Below are 18,418 nucleotides of genomic sequence, written 5' to 3'. Positions count from 1 at the left end.
TTGCTTACGAAGACGACATTGAAGGTTACTGAGAGGCCTAGTTACAGTTTATCCTTTAAATCTGCTTGAAAATCTATGGCAAGACTTGAAAATGGACGTCTAGCTATGATCAGCAACCAGCTTGAAGAATTTTAAAAAGAGTAATGTGCAAATATTGTACAATCCAGTGGTGCAATGCTCTTTGAGACTCACCCATAAAGACTCACAGCTGTAATTGCTGCCAACGGTGATTCTGACAACTATTCGCACCCCTGAGTAAATTAGATTTGTGTATTTCATTTGCAATAAATTAGCAAACCTTTTATTGTTTTGTGTTTTCACTTTGTCATTATGGAGTATTGTGTGTAGATGGGTGAGAAATTTCATTTTAAACCATTTTGAATTCTGGCTGTAACACAATGTGGAATAAGACGAGGGGTATTTATTCTTTCTGAAGCCATTGTATATCAGCTTAGATATGATATTAATTTCCTCTCTCATTTGTTATTTCCCTCCATAAGGTGATCCTGTCCAAACAAAATCAAAAAGGATACGAGAGAAGCCACCCCTTGTAGTCACCCCAAAGGAGACAGATGCGTCTCCGACTCCTGAAGAAGATGCACAATCTTCACAAGAAATCCACTGTGCAATTCCTCCAGATGCAGTGCCTTCCAAGGATGGTAGGAAGGGTTCAAAAAACAAGCACTCAAACCCAGCAAAGGAGAGGCGTCCTGCGAAAAACGGGGCAGCTTTAACTCCAAGGATTACCATCAAGTTGGTGGCCAAGAAGACGGTGAGAAAGGAAAAGGGAGGACGTCTAAAATCTGTGGAGAAGCTGAAGGTAAAAGGATTACATTTTCAATCAAAGGCTAATGACGTTAAAGGTGACCTGATCTCCAGTGCCCATGTCAAATTAAAGACTGAGACACAAGCTGATGAGGTACAGCATCTGAATGGCACTGAGGATGAGGGAGGCGGAGGAGCCATACCGGCAAGGAGGCGTGGTAGATCTGCCTCCAAGAACACTGAACCGTGTGTTCAAAGGGGGGCCAAAGTTGGGGACGTTGATGACCAAAAATCAGAGGGGGATAGAAAATCAACAGGCAAACAGGACATTGCGCTGGAAAGTGGAAATGCGGAGCCAAAAACTGACATTAAGAAATTCAAACGGAAAGAAAGAACCACAGAGGTAAGCACTGAAGTCAATAAACTGGTGATCCGGAGAAGAAATAGAACTACTAATCCACCCTCCGAAACACATGAAGGCCTTGTAACAGAATTAAAAAACCAGAGCAATGACAAAGTATGTCTGGCAGAGTCATTGTTAGAGGTTTCAAGAATAGAGGAAGCCAAACCACCATCCAGAAAGAGTAGGCGTAAACAAAGCAAGGCACATCAAGAAGAGAAGATTGTCACAGAAATCCATGTTCCGTTAGCCACAGAACCTGAAAAGCCAATTGTTGAATCCAATGACGGTCTGGCTTTTAAAAATGACGATGACATAATCGGGATTCCAAGTTTTAAGCTGATTAAAATCAGAAACCCCAAATTGGAAGGCTCATCTCGGTCTGACAGTAAGGGCTCCTCTCGTAAGAAGAAACGAAGCAAGTTTGTGTGGACACTTACATTGGTTAAGGGGAAAAGAAAGGACACCCAAGTGCAGGGCTCTGGAAATACTGTCAAAGGAACAGAGAAGCAGCGGAATACCACTGAATTAGACAATGGCTCTCTTTTTGAACCCAGTGTGATCAAGAGTGTTGAGAACCCTGAAGAGAAAGAGACCACGAGTTGTACTACTTCCAGAGATGCTGAGCACACACATAATGAGAAGTCTTCCAAGAAGAAGACTAAGGAGACTTCGTCTCTTGAGGAAAAGTCTTCTCTTCATGTTGAAGTGGGACAGGTAACGCAACCACATCCAGAGGAGGCCACTCAAACTGAATGTGGTGATACTGTGGCAAAGGTTGTTCCACCCCTTCAGATAAAAAAGGTCTCCTCACCCGGTAAACCTAAACGCTCAAAACCATCATTCTTGATCCATCAAACTACTCCTGCGGCTGATGAAAAAAAGATACTGGTAATCACAAAAGATTCAAGTGAAATTCTGGAGGAAGACATTTCTTTATCAGACACAAATGCTGTGCCAACTCCCAAAGCAAGGAGGAAAAGACTGGCGAAGATGTCTACACCACGGAAGAAGCGTGGAAGTCATAAACCCTGGACAACCCACAAACACAAGCTTCAAACAAGTCCAAATGTGGAACATCCATCTGATGAACCTGCCAGTGAAGCAGAACCACAGACCAATGAGGTTTTGAAGACTGAGGTTTCCACATTGTCTGCTTATAAACCTAGAAGGAGAAGAAGTTTGAGTGTTTCAGTTAGAAAGAGGCCAGGGAAGACACAGATGTTACCTGAACCCACTGAAACTCCAAACACAGAGTTAGCCCCATCTGAACCACAGACAGAGAAGGTCTCCACATTGTCTGTTGTCTCTAAACCTAGGAGAAGACATTCTAACCTTTCAATTAGAAAGAAGTCAAGAAAGACGCCATCTGAAACTGCAAACACAGAGATGGCCCCATCTGAACAGCAGACAGAGGAGGTCTCCACATTGTCTGTCTCTAAATCTAGGAGGAGAATAAATTCTATCCTTTCAATTAGAAAGAAGTCAAAGACACCAACGTCATCTGAAACTCCCAACACCGAGATGGCCCCATCTGAACCACAGACAGAGGAGGCCTCCACGTTGTCTGTTGTCTCTAAACCTAGGAGAAGAACATCTAGCCTTTCAATAAGAAAGAAGTCAAAGACGCCAACATCTGAAACTCCAACCACTGAGACGGCCCGATCTGAACAGCAGACAGAGGAGATCACCACGTTGTCTGTTGTCTCTAAATCTAGGAGGAGAATAAATTCTAGCCTTTCAATTAGAAAGAAGTCAAAGACACCAACATCATCTGAAACTCCGAACACCGAGATGGCCCCATCTGAACCACAGACAGAGGAGGTCTCCACGTTGTCTGTTGTCTCTAAACCTAGAAGAAGAACTTCTAGCCTTTCCATAAGAAAGAAGTCAAAGACACCAAGATCTGAAACTCCAACCACCGAGACGGCCCGATCTGAACAGCAGACAGAGGAGATCTCCACATTGTCTGTTGTCTCTAAATCTAGAAGGAGAAGAAGTTCTAGCCTTTCAATTAGAAAGAAGTCAAAGAAACCAACATCATCTGAAATTCCAAACACAGAGATGGCCCGATCTGAACAGCAGACAGAAGAGATCTCCACATTGGCTCTTGTCTCTAAACCTAGGAGAAGAACTTCTAGCCTTTCAATTAGAAAGAAGTCAAAGAAGCCAACATCTGAAACTCCAAACATAGAATTAGCCCAATCTGAACCTGTGACTTTGGCTGACACTCAACCAGAGGTAAAGGTGGAGCCAGAGACCCAGCCAATAGGGAGTGGAAAGGTGCTGCTTTTGGAGCCCTCTGTTATTGAAAAGACAGAACTACGCCGTCATAGAAGTCTGTTCAAACATGGCAAAAAGAAGCGAAGAGCCTTGATTGGACAGAGGCAGAAACAAAGGCAGAGGCCAAGAGGGAGAATGAGTGATGAGAGTAAATCACCTGAAAGTAAGGTACCTGAAGCTGTTGAAGAGGTAGACCTAAAGGAAGTTTCCTACCCAGAGGCTTCTTCCACACTGGCAAGTTCTAAACTTATTGGCATCCTCAAGACCAAGTACAGAAGGAAAAAGATCCCCAATTCAAGCCTTCAGTTCCTTGGTACCAAAAGACCAAGAGCCAGGCCTAAAACTCTATCTAAGCAGGTACAAATGGATCTCACCCAGCAAATTTTGGAGGAGCAGGATATACAAGACACTGTGGATGATGAACCACAGTCTGATGCTTTTGATGACCAGCATGGTAAATCAAAGTACCTTAAAAACATAAAGCACTTCATCATGCCTGTTGTCAGTGCCCGGTCCTCACGGGTGATCAAGACACCACAGAGGTTTATGGATGATGCTGGCATGTCCGTTTTGCCCCGTAGAAACTCCCCGAAGAAAGGCCAACTATTCGGCTTACACCCACGCACTGGAAGGAAACGAGAAGATGGCACAGGTAGAGAGCTTACTCCTGATCTGCCTATCGACGATGAAGAATTTCTGAATGAGGCGCAGTTGGATGTCGATTTGTTCTCAACTCAGGAACTTGAACAGGAAACCACTGACGTGAGTGATGGCTTATCCTCCGGAAAGCAGTTTGGAAAGAGGAGGTCCCTTTTGAGGAATCCCAGTTTCAAATGGCATGTGCCAGGAGAGTCTGGCGAGGAAGTATATAAGCTGGACAAAACTCTTCAGAGCGAGTATGAGACTTTACTTTTATCCAAAGAATTCCAAATTGCTTCTGACCCATCAACCAATCCCCAGGAGGTTCAGAAAAAGAAAAGGTCCTACAAGTTCAACAAGCAAACATCTCACCTAAATATGTACAAGCGACTGAAGAAGCTGCAACCAGGACTTCCCAAAAGGAGAAGAAAAAACATGATGACAGATGGTGTTTGCAATACTCTTCAATCTTCTGTTCATATGCTAGCGGAAGGTCTGGATGATGAAGTCAAGAGCATCTGTCTAAAGAAACGCCCCACAATCACAGCTCCAAGCAAACCCAAATCAAAGCAAGGAAAATCCAAACTCAAGATTGAGGACCTTGATAGCCCTGGTGTTGTGCGAAAAGTCTCTGTGTGTGTTCGGACTATGAATTCAAAGTTCTTAACATTTCAATATGGAGAACATGAGGAGTTGACAGAGGAAGACAAAACAAATGCTGAAAATGTTATTGCAGGTAAGAGAAGAGCTATCAATCAATTAATGCGTATAGTTGTTCAACATTAGCTTGCTTGATAAATAACTGCGCATTATGTAAACCTGGTATTTTTGTTTATTTGTATGTTACTTGGTTTAATGTCTCTGAGTATGTTTTCACTGCTTAAACTACCCTGGAAAGTAAAGTGACATACTTTTGGACATTCTCTGTCCCAGAAGCAGGAAAGCTTGAGCCACAGGAACTGCATCTGGACATGATCGCTGAGGCTGACCGTGCTACTGCGGAGGAGAAAGGAGCCACCCAGAGAGTTTGCCTCACAGGGGCCAATAAGAGGATGTTCAATCTGCTCAAGAAAGCCAAGGTCCAGCTCAACAAGATCGACCAGCAGAAACAACTCAAGTCCTCAGGGGTAATAATTGTCTCACTCATAAAAAGAATACACTTTAAAATTGGCATGCAGACAGTTATTTTTTTGCAGTAAACAACATGCATGATGGGACTTTTTTCTGATACAGAATATGCTTTATGTTTCCCTTCATTGTCATTAAATAGGATGATATTCATTAACATCAATATTGTGATATCTCTGGAGAGCTTCCTGTGTAAGCCCATAGTGATGAAACATGTTACCTGCAGCTTCTATCAGGGCCTGCTGGCTCCAGAGATGCAGCAGGGAAGAGACAAAGGAGGAAACCGAAAGAGCAGCTTGAGCCTGCTGCCTCAAACATGACTGACCCTCCACTGTCACAGGTATGGGCATATAAACACAATCCTGGTCTGTGCTGTTCTCTGCATATTTTATGTTCAGTGTCTCTTGCTTTTCAATGTGTCTGAATGCAACTTTGTCTCTTTCTCTTACTCAATAAAGTATAAGTATGTTGTTTCTTCCTCACTAAGAGCCACCTATTCTGGTCATAAATACATTTTTCATTGTGATAAAAGAATGTGTCTTAACAGCATCCCTCCCTGTCCCCCCTCTCTCCTTGTTACCAGGAGTTCCGCAGAGCGGGGGGTCCACGCATCAAACACGTGTGCCGTGCAGCAGCTGTGGTGCTGGGCCAGCCTCGTGCGCTGGTGCCCGATGACATGATCCCCAGACTCAGTGCTCTGCCACTGCATGAGAGAACTGGCATATCCCCCTCTGGCAAGAACCAAGGTAGAGCATCAAGCTTTCAAAACTGATTATCAATGCAAATCTCTCAACAAACATTTTTAAGTGACATCATGCGTTCTTGTCTTTCCCCACAACTTTCTTTGACTTTCCTATGAAAGATATCATAATTATATACCTTACCTATTGCAGGTGGTCGGTCTCCCTCTGGGCCAGACAGCCCTGGGCTGCCGGACCAGAAGGTTACCAAGGTCAGGAAGTCGGGAGCAGGTTTTGCTAAACAAAAGAGCCCTGGACCGTTCGGGCTCCGCTCTCGGAGATGTGGGATCTGCAAGGGCTGCAACCACGAGGAGGACTGTGGCGACTGCATGAACTGCCTAGACAAACCCAAATTTGGAGGACCCAATACAAAGCGACAGTGCTGCATGTAAGTGTACTGCTCATCAGAATTGCAAAGGTGACCAACTCACATATATGCTATTGAATTATATAGATTGAATAGACGACTAAATGACAAATGTATTTCTCTCTCCAAAAGATATAAAAGATGCGATCAGATTGAAGACAGAAAGGCACGTCGTCTGAGTGGCAAGTTTCCTAGAGGTCCTGGGAAGCGCAGCCGGCACTCCCTCAGCGTGGTTCAGTCTAGCAATGAGGAAGTTGATGGGATGGAGGTGGGGGACAGCCAGAGCCCATCTGTGAGGAAGCAACCGCGGCGCTGTGTGAAGCCTCGCTCCTACTTTGACCTGCTGGACTATGACTCCGACCTGGAGATCACTGTGGGCTCCAACTCTGCCTCCCCTGGCCGGAGGAGAGGCCCCGGCCCACGCAGCCAAGGTAGTAATGTAACATTATTGAGAAGTGATCATACAAAGGGATTTTCCTCTGTTTATTTAATATCGTCAGATCTTCTAGAACAGGTATTCCCAAACTGGGGTACGCGCAATGCCGTCGGGGGTACGCCAAATAAAAATGTGATTCACATTTTAAAAAAAACAAAAAAAGTTTTCTTCACATTTTCCAACAGTCCATTTAGTAAGGCCCATAGAGACACATACCAGCTCTACAGGTAGTACCGCTATTACCAATAGTACTACACCTGCACCAGTCAACGACACATTGTTCTGCTTCCACGAGCACGTCCAATGCTAGCATCAGTAATTCTACATTTGTTGTTAGCCCAGCTAGCATGGACACTGACAGTTGTGAATCTGATGCAGCCGAAGAGCTACTGCCCCCTTACCTGGGAAAGCACTGAACAACAGACAGGGACGTTGAACCATCGAAGAGGCGCAAATATGATGACAACTACATTGATTTGGGGTTCACTTACATTGGCAGTAGTGCCTTTCCTCAGCCACAGTGTGTTATATGTGTAAAAGTACTACCTCACAACTCGATGAAACCTTCACTCTTGTACAGACATTTAGAAACAAAACATGCCAATTTGAATTATAAGCCAAAGGAGTTTTTTGAGCAAGAATTAAGATGACTTTTGAGTAGTAAGACATATATAAAAGCAACAGATGCCATTAATATGAAGGGGCTAGAAGCATCTTATATGGTGAGCTACCGAGTGGCTAGGAAAGGCAAGCCCCATGCTATTGTGGAGGACTGAATTCTTCCTGCTGACGTGGATATGGCGGGGGGAAAAGGCCAAATAAACTATACAGACAGTGTCTTCATCAAACAACACTGTTTCACGACGCAACAGTGACATGGCAGGAGATGTTTCGAAACAATTACTGATTCGCATACAAGCCAGTGAATTATATATGTTACAGCTGGATGAGTCAACAGACGTGGCGGGCCTGGCACAGCTCCTGGTATAGGTCCGTTACGTTTATGGGGGAAAACATCCTCTTCTGCAAACCAGGACAACAGGAGAGGATATTTTTAAAGTACTGGACAGCTTTGTGACAAAGCTGGGCCTTGTCAAATGGACTTTGGTGGTCACGATGTGATATCTGTACTGATGGCGCAAAAGCCATGACAGGGAGACATAGTGGAGTGGTAACGCAAGTGCAAGCAGTTGCTTCCGACGCCACTTGGGTGCCCTGCAACATACACCAAGAGGGTCTTGCTGCCAAGGGAATGCCTGACAGCTTGAAAGACGTTTTGGACACTACAGTGAAAATGGTTAAATTTTAAAGCAAGGCCCCTGAACTCTCATGTATTTTCTGCGCTATGCAATGATATGGGAAGTGACCATGTAACGCTTTAACCACACACAGAAGTGCGATTGTCTTTATTGACCATCATTTTCACTTGTATATACCGCTTGCATGATGATGAGTTTTTCACACGACTGGCCTATCTGGTTGATGTTTTTTCTCGCCTGAATGATCTGAATCTAGGATTACAGGGACTCTCCGCAACTATATTTACTGTGTGGGACAAAGTTGGGGCTATGATTAAGAAGTTGGAGCTCTTCTCTGTCTGCATTAACAAGGACAACACACAGGTCTTTCCATCATTGTAGGATTTTTTTTATGTGCAAATTAACTCAAATTTATGGACAATGTTAAATGTGATATAGCGAAGCACCTGAGTGAGTTGGGTGCGCAATTACGCAGGTACTTTCCCGAAATGGATGACACAAACAACTGGATTCGTTATCCCTTTCACGCCCACTTATCGATATCTGAACAAGAGAAAATTGAATTCAATCAGAAGCCACTGCCAAATTTCTGGATTGGGCTGTGCTCAGATTATCTTGCCTTGGCAAATCCCGCTGTTAAGACACTGGTGACCTTTGCAACCACATAGTAGATTCTCGGCCCTCACTAGCATGAAACTAAATACAGGCACAGACTATGTGTGTAAAATGATTTAAGACTGAGACTCTCTCTAATACAACCCAACATTGCAGAGTTATGTGCATCCTTTCAAGCACACCCTCCTCATTAACCTGTGGTGAGTTATTCACAATTTTCGATTAACAAATAAAGTTTTATATGTAAGATTGCTAAATAAAGAGGAAATATTATTATATTATTATTTGTGCCCTGGTCCTATAAGAGCTCTTTGTCACTTCCCACAAGCCGGGTTGTGACAACAACTCACACTGATTCTTATGTTTAATAAATGTATAGTGTTTGTGTGTGTGGCAGGCTTACAATGATGGCAAAAAACTATATTTGAGAGTGCGCTGACCCTGGTGCAGCTGGAGGTTGAATGTTTGAAGGGGTACGGGACTATAAAAGGTTTGGGAACCACTGTTCTAGAAGATCCCGTTCAAAGCTGTGAGGTAATGCATTAACTCTGAAGTATTAACGCTGTATGTCTAATGACCGCTGCAATGGTTCCTTTTCGTCTTCAGACTTTGTCTCTCTGGATGGATTCCTGGGAGACCTGTCGGACGACGGTGTGAGACATCGCAGGCTGCACCACCGAGTCCCTCCTGGTCGCCGTAAAACTGACAAGGTAAAGAATCACAACAGAGCTGCTGCTGCTCTGATGCCACTGAGCAGGCGGTGCATGAATTGACAGTTTCTGGGTCTCCTAGGTGTATAACACAAAGGATCTCCACAACCCCCATCTATCTCTCTCTCTCCAATCTCTCGCTCTCTCCAATCACTTCGTCTTCTCTCTGCTGCACCTTATGGTGGGATTCCCTGTCCTCTCTTCCTTCTCTCTCCTCTCATTCTGAGTTAAGCTTCTGCTTGCTTAGGTGCTCGTTGCAATAACGCTGGTGCTCTTTTGCTTTGGCCTCAGCAGTCCCACCCTTCACAGGCACAGCAAAGGCGGACAGGCCCATGGAGTGGTGGTGTTTACAGCTGGCTGGACGATGTCCACCAGGGAGAGAGAGAGTCAGAGGGGCTGTCGGCGGAGCAGCTACTGCTGCAGATGATGCAGTCCCCCCCACACCCACAGTCAGACCTGGAGCTATCCTCCTACCCCGAGGACCAGGGGTCCCCCCACCCCTGGCGCCTGCTATCCCACACTGGGGCCATCCCGGTGTGGGCAAGGGTAGGGGGTGAGAGGGGAAGGATGTTGGTGGAGGAGGGGTGGGGACGAGCCCGTTTTCATCCTCTGTCGTATTTTTCCCAGAATCCTCTGGAACAGACGCCACCCAGCGTCCTGGCCGCCCTAGCCAATGGATTCGACCAAAGGGAGAGGGAGCCCTCCGAGCCTACGCACAAGATCGGCGTGGACTTCAAGGTCGGATGCTTTTCCCTGACTCTTGTAGCTGTGGTTTTAGAGATCTCATTTACCAGTTAGCTACTGATTTTGCTTGTCGAGCAAATCCAGAAAGATATAGGCCCAGCACAAGTGCATTGATTTAAACAACTGAACTTGAGCCTTGCATTATAATTAAGCAATAAAGCTGAGAAGGTGTGGTATATTTCAGCAGTAAGGCCCGAGGGAGTGTGGTATATGGCCAGTATACCACGGCCAAGGGCTGTTCTTAAGCACGACGCAACACTGAGTGCCTGGATACAACCCTTAGCCGTGGTATATTGGCCATATATCACAAACCCCTGAGGTGCCTTATTGCTATTATAAACTGTTTGCCAATGGATTTAGAGCAGTAAAAATTAAGTGTTTTGTCACACCCGTGGTATATGGTGTGATATACCATGGCTGTCAGCCATTCAGCATTCAGGGCTTGAACCACCCAGTTTATAATGGCCAAAATACCAGAAATCCCTGAGGTGCCTTATTGCTATTATAAACTGTTACTAACATAAATATAACAGTAAATAAGTTGTTTTGCGTCATACCTGTGATATATTGTATGCAAAATACACAGCAAGAATGCTGTTTCAGCCCATCAGCATCCAGGACCCAAACTACTCCGTTTATAACCATGGTTAAATTAGCCATTATCATCATCAGGTTTTGTCTTTGGTTTAGTTCTGTAATACCCTTATCTATCCACTGGATGTCAGTGTTCTTCTACATCATGAGTCCAAAAGGCTGTTTCCCATCTCTGTATCTCCCACTCCTGTGTCTGACTCTGTCCTGCGGGCCTCAGTATGAGAGCTGAAAGCTCTGTCTAAGCCTCCCCTGTCTGCCATGCAGGAGGACTGTGACCTCCAGAACGTGTGGATGATGGGAGGCCTGAGTATCCTGACCTCTGTGCCCATCATGCCCCCCTGTGTCTGCCTGCTGTGTGCCAGTAAAGGACAACAAGAGGTAAAGGCTCACAACATGGCTCTGTTATTCCAATGTCCCATTGGAGGAATGTCTGTTTTCAACACTGCAATTTGCTATAGTATGTTTTGACAAATAGGATGTTTTTGTCAATGTATGGCCATGATGGATCTTTTGAATCCACATTGGAAAGTCTTAAACCTGCAGACCGTTGTCTGTTCCTATTCTAGCAAATGCTGTACTGCCAGGTGTGCTGTGAGCCCTTCCACCGGTTTTGCCTTGAGCCAACGGAACGGCCCTCTGAGGAGAACAAGGAGAACTGGTGCTGTCGCCGCTGCAAGTGCTGCCATATATGTGGCAGAAAAAACAAGCACTCCAAGGTATGGGTCCACACAAGGCCCCAGTCACTCCAGTCACACCTGAGGACTTAACCACCTGGTCACTAGTTTTTAGGCTGTATCTAGGGTCTATAGTTAACCCATAGACTGAAGAGGAAGTGAGACACTCCACTCTGTTTATTTTCTGGTTCAATGAGAGTCAATGAACTGAGTAGACCAGATCTAGCTGCTATTGATGTCTATGGGAGAGACACTTAAGTAGACCAAAACTGACATTTTGTTCAATTGTTAACGGCCTGAGTACGAACTATCTTCATATATCCACCATCTTTGGTTGTTACTGATCAGGAAAATACTGTGACATCAGTATTGCCACCAATCTATGTGTAACTGTAATACTGTATCTCTCTGGTGTTCCTCAGCCTCTGCTGGAGTGTGACAGATGTCAGAACTGTTATCACCCTTCATGCCTGGGGCCTAACTACCCCAAACCCAACAGGAGGAGGAAGGCCTGGGTGTGTATGACGTGCATCAGGTGTAAAAGCTGTGGGGTTACACCAGGGAAGAGTTGGGACACCGAGTGGAACCACGATAAAGGACTCTGTCCAGACTGCACCAAGCTCCACGACCAAGGTGAGATGACGTGAGCGCTTTGGGGAAGTTGATCTTCAAACACAAATGTTAAAACATGATTAGACAAGTTCATTTATTTGATTTCACTGTTTATATGGGAATGGCAGGATATTGACGATATCTCTTTCTAAAGGCAACTACTGTCCGATCTGCTTCAAGTGCTATGAGGACAGTGACTACGACAGTCAGATGATGCAGTGTGCCACCTGTAACCACTGGGTCCATGCCAAGTGTGAGGACCTGACAGGTGGGTTTTCCAGTGTTACGCCCAACTTATTCTGCTGTGTAACAGGCTCCCATGCTCAGCAGTACCTTTCACAAGGATGCAAACTTGTCACTTTTCCGTGATATTTGCCTTTTTATCTCAGAATGAAGAAGGTCATCCACGTGAGTCATGTAGATCTGACAAAAAGTGCAGTAGATGTAGTGTATCACCCATTGAGTTATAACGTCGAGGCCCCAACAGATCTTCTCCCTGTGTGATCCCTACCCTCTGCGTCCTACAAATAGAATACCAGGGTTTAGATCGTGATGTCAGGTATGGCAGATCAGAACGGGTGCTTCATCCAATATCACGTGTGACAGCTGTGAGCAGCCAGCTGCGTCCCGCTAACCAGCCGTTAGCCTGCTCAGCGGCCTCTCTCCATCTGTTCTTTCTGCACATCTCTATCACTTTTAAAATGCTATTTAGCCGTGATGGCGAGCTGGGGTGTGCAGACAGTGATGTGGTTTCTGTTACATTTGTTTAATTACTGGAGCTGCTCGCAGTGCAAGGGAAGTGGATACATATTACTCTGTATTATGATACTTGGTCTGGTAGCACATCCTTAGTAAAGTGTTGGTATGGTGACAGCCCCACTCTGAAAATAGGCACATTTTCTTGCAGTTTACGTAGTTTTTTTGTGTGTTTCTGTGTAAAGAATGTCTGTCACCTTTTTAGGCACTCAACAGTTTGCATCCCCGCTTTCACAATAGAGAGCATACACTGAGTGTACAAAACATTAGACACACCTGCTCTTTCCATGACAGACTGACCAGCTGAATCCAGTTGAAATGTTGTGTTTGGAGGAAAAAGGGGGAGGCTTGCAAGCCGAAGAACACCATCCCAACCGTGAAGCACGGGGGTGGCAGCATGTTGTGGGGGTGCTTTGCTGTAGGAGGGACTGGTGCACTTCACAAAATAGATGGCATTATGTGGAAGGAAAATGTGGATATATTGAAACAACATCTCAAGACATCAGTCAGGAAGTTAAAGCTTGGTCGCAAATGGGTCTTCCAAATGGACAATGACCCCAAGCATACTTCCAAAGTTGTGGCAAAATGGCTTAAGGACAACAAAGTCAAGGTATTGGAGTGGCCATCACAAAGCCCTGACCTCAATCCTATAGAAAATTTGTGGGCAGAACTGAAAAAGCGTGTGCGAGCAAGGAGGCCTACAAACCTGACTCAGTTACGCCAGCTCTGTCAGGAGGAATGGGCCAAACTTCATCCAACTTATTGTGGGAACCTATTTGGCTAAGGTGTATGTAAACTTCTGACTTCAACTGTATATAATAACAAAGTTTCCCATCTTGTGCTTTTGTAGTGGGTTTTTTCTCCAGTTATGAAGAAGTTGACCTTTACTCTCAGGAACATGTTTCTCCCCAAAAAATTGTTTGTCTAGTTTCAGTTAGTTTTCCTTGGAATTTACGCCATAGGAGGGTACCGATAGGACGCATGGGGAGTGAGTAGATGTGTTTTTACAGACAAAACTGTTTGTATATATAGAAGCCAGACACCAGAGTTTAAATTATGCCCATAAAATCGATAGGTCAATATATCCCCAAGTACCTGGTAGAGAGTGAGTGGTAATCTATGTATAACAATAAACCAATCAGTTGGTAAAGCGCGGTGACTCAACCATGGCTTCCCTCAGAGGAAAAGACAAGGAACAACTTGGAGATTGCAAATGAGAGTAATGAACATCTAAGGGATATCCAGGAAAGCGTAGCTAAAAGGCTCTTGATGCTCACTTGAGTAAAAGTAAAGATACCTTTTAATAGAAAATGACTCGTGACAGTCACCCAGTAAAATACTAATTGAGTAATAGTCTAAAAGTATTTGGTTTTAAATATAGTTAAGTATCAAAAGTAAAACTGTAAATCATTGCAAATTCCTTATTAAGCAAACCAGACAGCACAATTTTTATTTTTTTTAATTTTTTTCCTTTCTTTTTTTTACAGCTAGACAGGGGCACACTCTCCCCCTCAGATATAATTTACAAATGAAGGATTTGTGTTTAGTGAGTCCATCACAGACAGTAGGGATGACCAGGGATATTCTCTTGATAAGTGCGTGAATTGGACCATTTTCCTGTCCTGCTAAGCTTTCAAAATGTAGCGAGTACTTTCGGGTGTCAGGGAAAATCTATGGAGTAAAAAGTATATCTTCTTTAGGAATGTAGTGAAGTAAAAGTTGTCAAAAATATAAATAGCGAAGTACAGATACTGGGGAAAACTACTTAGATAAAAATACTTTAAAGTACTCCTTAAGTACTTTACACCACTGGTATTCAGGACATAAAGTTCATTTCTTAGTCAAATTCTTTGCAGTTTTACTTTAGTGCCTTACTGCAAACAGGATGCATGTTTTGGAGAATTTTTGGTATACACAGGCTTCCTACTTTTCACTCTGTCAATTAGTATTGTGGAGTAACTACAAATCAAATCAAATGTATTTATATAGCCCTTCTTACATCAGCTGATATCTCAAAGTGCTGTACAGAAACCCAGCCTAAAACCCCAAACAGCAAGCAATGCAGGTGTAGAAGCACGGTGGCTAGGAAAAACTCCCTAGAAAGGCCAATAACCTAGGAAGAAACCTAGAGAGGAACCAGGCTATGAGGGGTGGCCAGTCCTCTTCTGGCTGTGCCGGGTGGAGATTATAACAGCACATGGCCTAGATGTTCAAATGTTCATAAATGACCAGCATTGTCAAATAATAATAATCATAGTAGTTGTCGAGGGTGCAACAAGTCAGTAACACAAGAGTAAGTGTCAGTTGGCTTTTTCATAGCCGATCATTGAGAGTATCTCTACCGCTCCTGCCATCTCTAGAGAGTTGAAAACAGCAGGTCTGGGACAGGTAGCACGTCCGGTGAACAGGTCAGGGTTCCATAGCTGCAGGCAGAACAGTTGGAACTGGAGCAGCAGCACGGCCAGGTGAACTGGGGACAGCAAGGAGTCATCAAGCCAGGTAGTCCTGAGGCATGGTCCTAGGGCTCAGGTCCTCCGAGAGAGAGAGAAAGAAAGAAAGAAAGAAAGAAAGAGAGAGAATTAGAGAGAGCATATTTAAATTCACACAGGACACCGGAAAAGACAAGAGAAATATTCCAGATGTGACAGACTGACCCTAGCCCCCCAACACATAAACTACTGCAGCATAAATACTGGAGGCTGAGACAGGAGGGGTCAGGAGACGCTGTGGCCCCATCCGATGAAACCCCCGGACAGGGCCAAACAGGTAGGATATAACCCCCCCACTTTGCCAAAGCACAGCCTCCACACCACTGGAGGGATATCTCCAACCACCAACATACCATCCCGGGACAAGGCCGAGTATAGCCCACAAAGATCTCCGCCACGGCACAGCCCAATGGGGGGCACCAACCCAGACAGGAAGACCACGTCAGTGACTCAACCCACTCAAGTGACGCACCCCTCCCAGGGACGGAATGGAAGAACACCAGTAAGCCAGTGACTCAGCCCCCGTAATAGGGGTAGAGGCAGAGAATCCCAGTGGAGAGAGGGGAACGGGCAAGGCAGAGACAGCAAGGGCGGTTCGTTGCTCCAGTGCTTTTCCATTCACCTTCACACCCCTGGGCCAGACTACACTTAATCATAGGACCTACTGAAGAGATGTGTCTTCAGTAAAGACTTAAAGGTTGAGACTGAGTCTGCGTCTCTCACATGGGTAGGCAGACTATTCCATAAAAATGGAGCTCTATAGGAGAAAGCCCTGCCTCCAGCTGTTTGCTTAGAAATTCTAGGAACAATTAGCAGGCACGCGTCTTGTGACCGTAGCGTACGTGTAGGTATGTACGGCAGGACCAAATCGGAAAGATAGGTAGGAGCAAGCCCATGTAATGCTTTGTAGGTTAGCAGTAAAACCTTGAAATCAGCCCTTGCCTTAACAGGAAGCCAGTGTAGGGAGGCGAGCGCTGGAGTAATATGATCACATTTTTGGTTCTAGTCAGGATTCTAGCAGCCGTATTTAGCACTAACTGAAGTTTATTTAGTGCTTTATCCGGGTAGCCGGAAAGTAGAGCATTGCAGTAGTCCAACCTAGAAGTAACAAAGGCATGGATTAATTTTTCTGCGTCATTTTTGGACAGAAAGTTTCCGATTTTTGCAATGTTACGTAGATGGAAAAAAGCTGTCCTTGAAACAGTCTTGATATGTTCTTCAAAAGAGAGATCAGGGTCCAGAGTAACGCCGAGGTCCTTCACAGTTTTATTTGAGACGACTGTACAACCATCCAGATTAATTGTCAGATTCAACAGAAGATCTCTTTTGTTTCTTGGGACCTAGAACAAGCATCTCTGTTTTGTCCGAGTTTAAGAGTAGAAAGTTTGCAGCCATCCACTTCCTTATGTCTGAGACATTTTGGGGCTTCACCATGTTTCATTGAAATATACAGCTGTGTGTCATCCGCATAGCAGTGAAATTTAACATTATGTTTTCGAATGACATCCCCAAGAGGTAAAATATATAGTGAAAACAATAGTGGTCCTAAAACGGAACCTTGAGGAACACCGAAATTTACAGTTGATTTGTCAGAGGACAAACCATTCACAGAGACAAACTGATATCTTTCCGACAGATAAGACCTAAACCAGGCCAGAACTTGTCCATGTAGACCAATTTGGGTTTCCAATCTCTCCAAAAGAATGTGGTGATTGATGGTATCAAAAGCAGCACTAAGATCTAGGAGCACGAGGACAGACGCAGAACCTCGGTCTGACGTCATTAAAAGGTCATTTACCACCTTCACAAGTGCAGTCTCAATGTTATGATGGGGACCAAAACCAGACTGAAGCGTTTTGTGTACATTGTTTGTCTTCAGGAAGGCAGTGAGTTGCTGCGCAACAGCTTTTTCTAAAATTTTGAGAGGAATGGAAGATTCGATATAGGCCGATAGTTTTTTATAATTTCTGGGTCAAGATTTGGCTTTTTCAAGAGAGGCTTTATTACTGCCACTTTTAGTGAGTTTGGTACACATCCGGTGGATAGAGAGCCGTTTATTATGTTCAACATAGGAGGGCCAAGCACAGAAAGCAGCTCTTTCAGTAGTTTAGTTGGAATGGGGTCCAGTATACAGCTTGAAGGTTTAGAGGCCATGGTTATTTTCAACTACAATGTTGATCCATCCTCATTTTTCTTCTATCACAGCCATTAAACTCTTTAACTGTTTTTTAAAAAGTCACGATTGTCATCATGTTGAAATTCCTGAGCGGTTTCCTTCCTCTCTGGCAACTTTGTAGTGAGTGACTGGGTGTATTGATACACCATCCAAACTGTAATGAATATCTTCACCATGCTCAAAGGGATATTCAATTTCTGCTTTTTTTAGCCCACCTAGGTGACCTTTGCAAGGCATTGGAAAACATCCCTGGTCTTTGTGGTTGATTCTGTGTTTGAAATTCACTGCTCAACTGAGGGACCTTACAGATAAGTGTGTGTGTGTGGTACATAAATGAGAATTGATTGTGTGTGGTACAGAGATGAGATTGTTGTCCCACATTTCAATGGCTGTGCGAAGCTGCTGGATATTGGCGGGAACTGGAATGCGCTGACATACACGTCGATCCAGAGCATACCAAACATATTTAATGGGTCACATGTCTGGTGAGTATGCAGGCCATGGAAGAACTGGGACATTTTTAACTTCCAGGAATTGTGTACAGATCCTTGCGACATGGGGCCGTGCATTATCATGCTGAAATATGATGGCGGCTGATGAGTGGCACGACAATGGGCCTCAGGATCTTGTTACGGTATCTCTGTGCATTCAGATTGCCATAAAATGTAATTGTGTTCGTTGTCCGTAGCTTATGCCAGCCCGTACCGTAACCCCACCGCCACCATAGGGCACTCTGAAATCTTATTTTTCGAGATTGTAGAATAATAGTGAAGACGTCAAAACTATGAAATAACACATGGAATCATGTAGTAAACAAACAAAAATATTTTATATTTGAGATTCTTCAAAGTAGCCACCCTTTGTCTTGACAGCTTTGCTCACTCTTGGCACTTTCAAGTTTATTTTTCACATCCATTTTGTTTTCATGTGTTCGGAGTTTAAAACCAATTTATTGATCTGATTATGATAGGCTATAGGCAAGGCCTTATTGGTCACGTGCATGCAGTGCATACATATTTCACGTAAAGAGA

The 18,418-nt window shown here is 44.3% G+C and overlaps 1 protein-coding gene across 1 annotated transcript in view; it reads left to right on the top strand.

Moving 5' to 3' along the window:
* Window positions 1-18,418, top strand: part of LOC106605615 (histone-lysine N-methyltransferase 2B) — a 62,800-nt gene that overhangs the window by 19,758 nt on the left and 24,624 nt on the right. The window contains exons 3-14 of the mRNA XM_014201450.3: window positions 501-4,823; window positions 5,021-5,214; window positions 5,442-5,555; window positions 5,799-5,961; window positions 6,109-6,343; window positions 6,455-6,753; window positions 9,239-9,342; window positions 9,970-10,080; window positions 10,945-11,058; window positions 11,247-11,396; window positions 11,777-11,987; window positions 12,121-12,234. Coding sequence (XP_014056925.2) covers window positions 501-4,823; window positions 5,021-5,214; window positions 5,442-5,555; window positions 5,799-5,961; window positions 6,109-6,343; window positions 6,455-6,753; window positions 9,239-9,342; window positions 9,970-10,080; window positions 10,945-11,058; window positions 11,247-11,396; window positions 11,777-11,987; window positions 12,121-12,234 — 6,132 coding nt within the window. The remainder of the gene's footprint in view (window positions 1-500; window positions 4,824-5,020; window positions 5,215-5,441; window positions 5,556-5,798; window positions 5,962-6,108; window positions 6,344-6,454; window positions 6,754-9,238; window positions 9,343-9,969; window positions 10,081-10,944; window positions 11,059-11,246; window positions 11,397-11,776; window positions 11,988-12,120; window positions 12,235-18,418) is intronic.

Source organism: Salmo salar, chromosome 05 (genome assembly GCF_965601325.2).
Source record: "Salmo salar chromosome 05, fSalSal1, whole genome shotgun sequence".
NCBI classification, from domain to species: Eukaryota; Metazoa; Chordata; class Actinopteri; order Salmoniformes; family Salmonidae; genus Salmo; species Salmo salar.
Note: the sequence above shows the minus strand (reverse complement) of the source record. Positions and strands in the feature narration are given on the sequence as shown.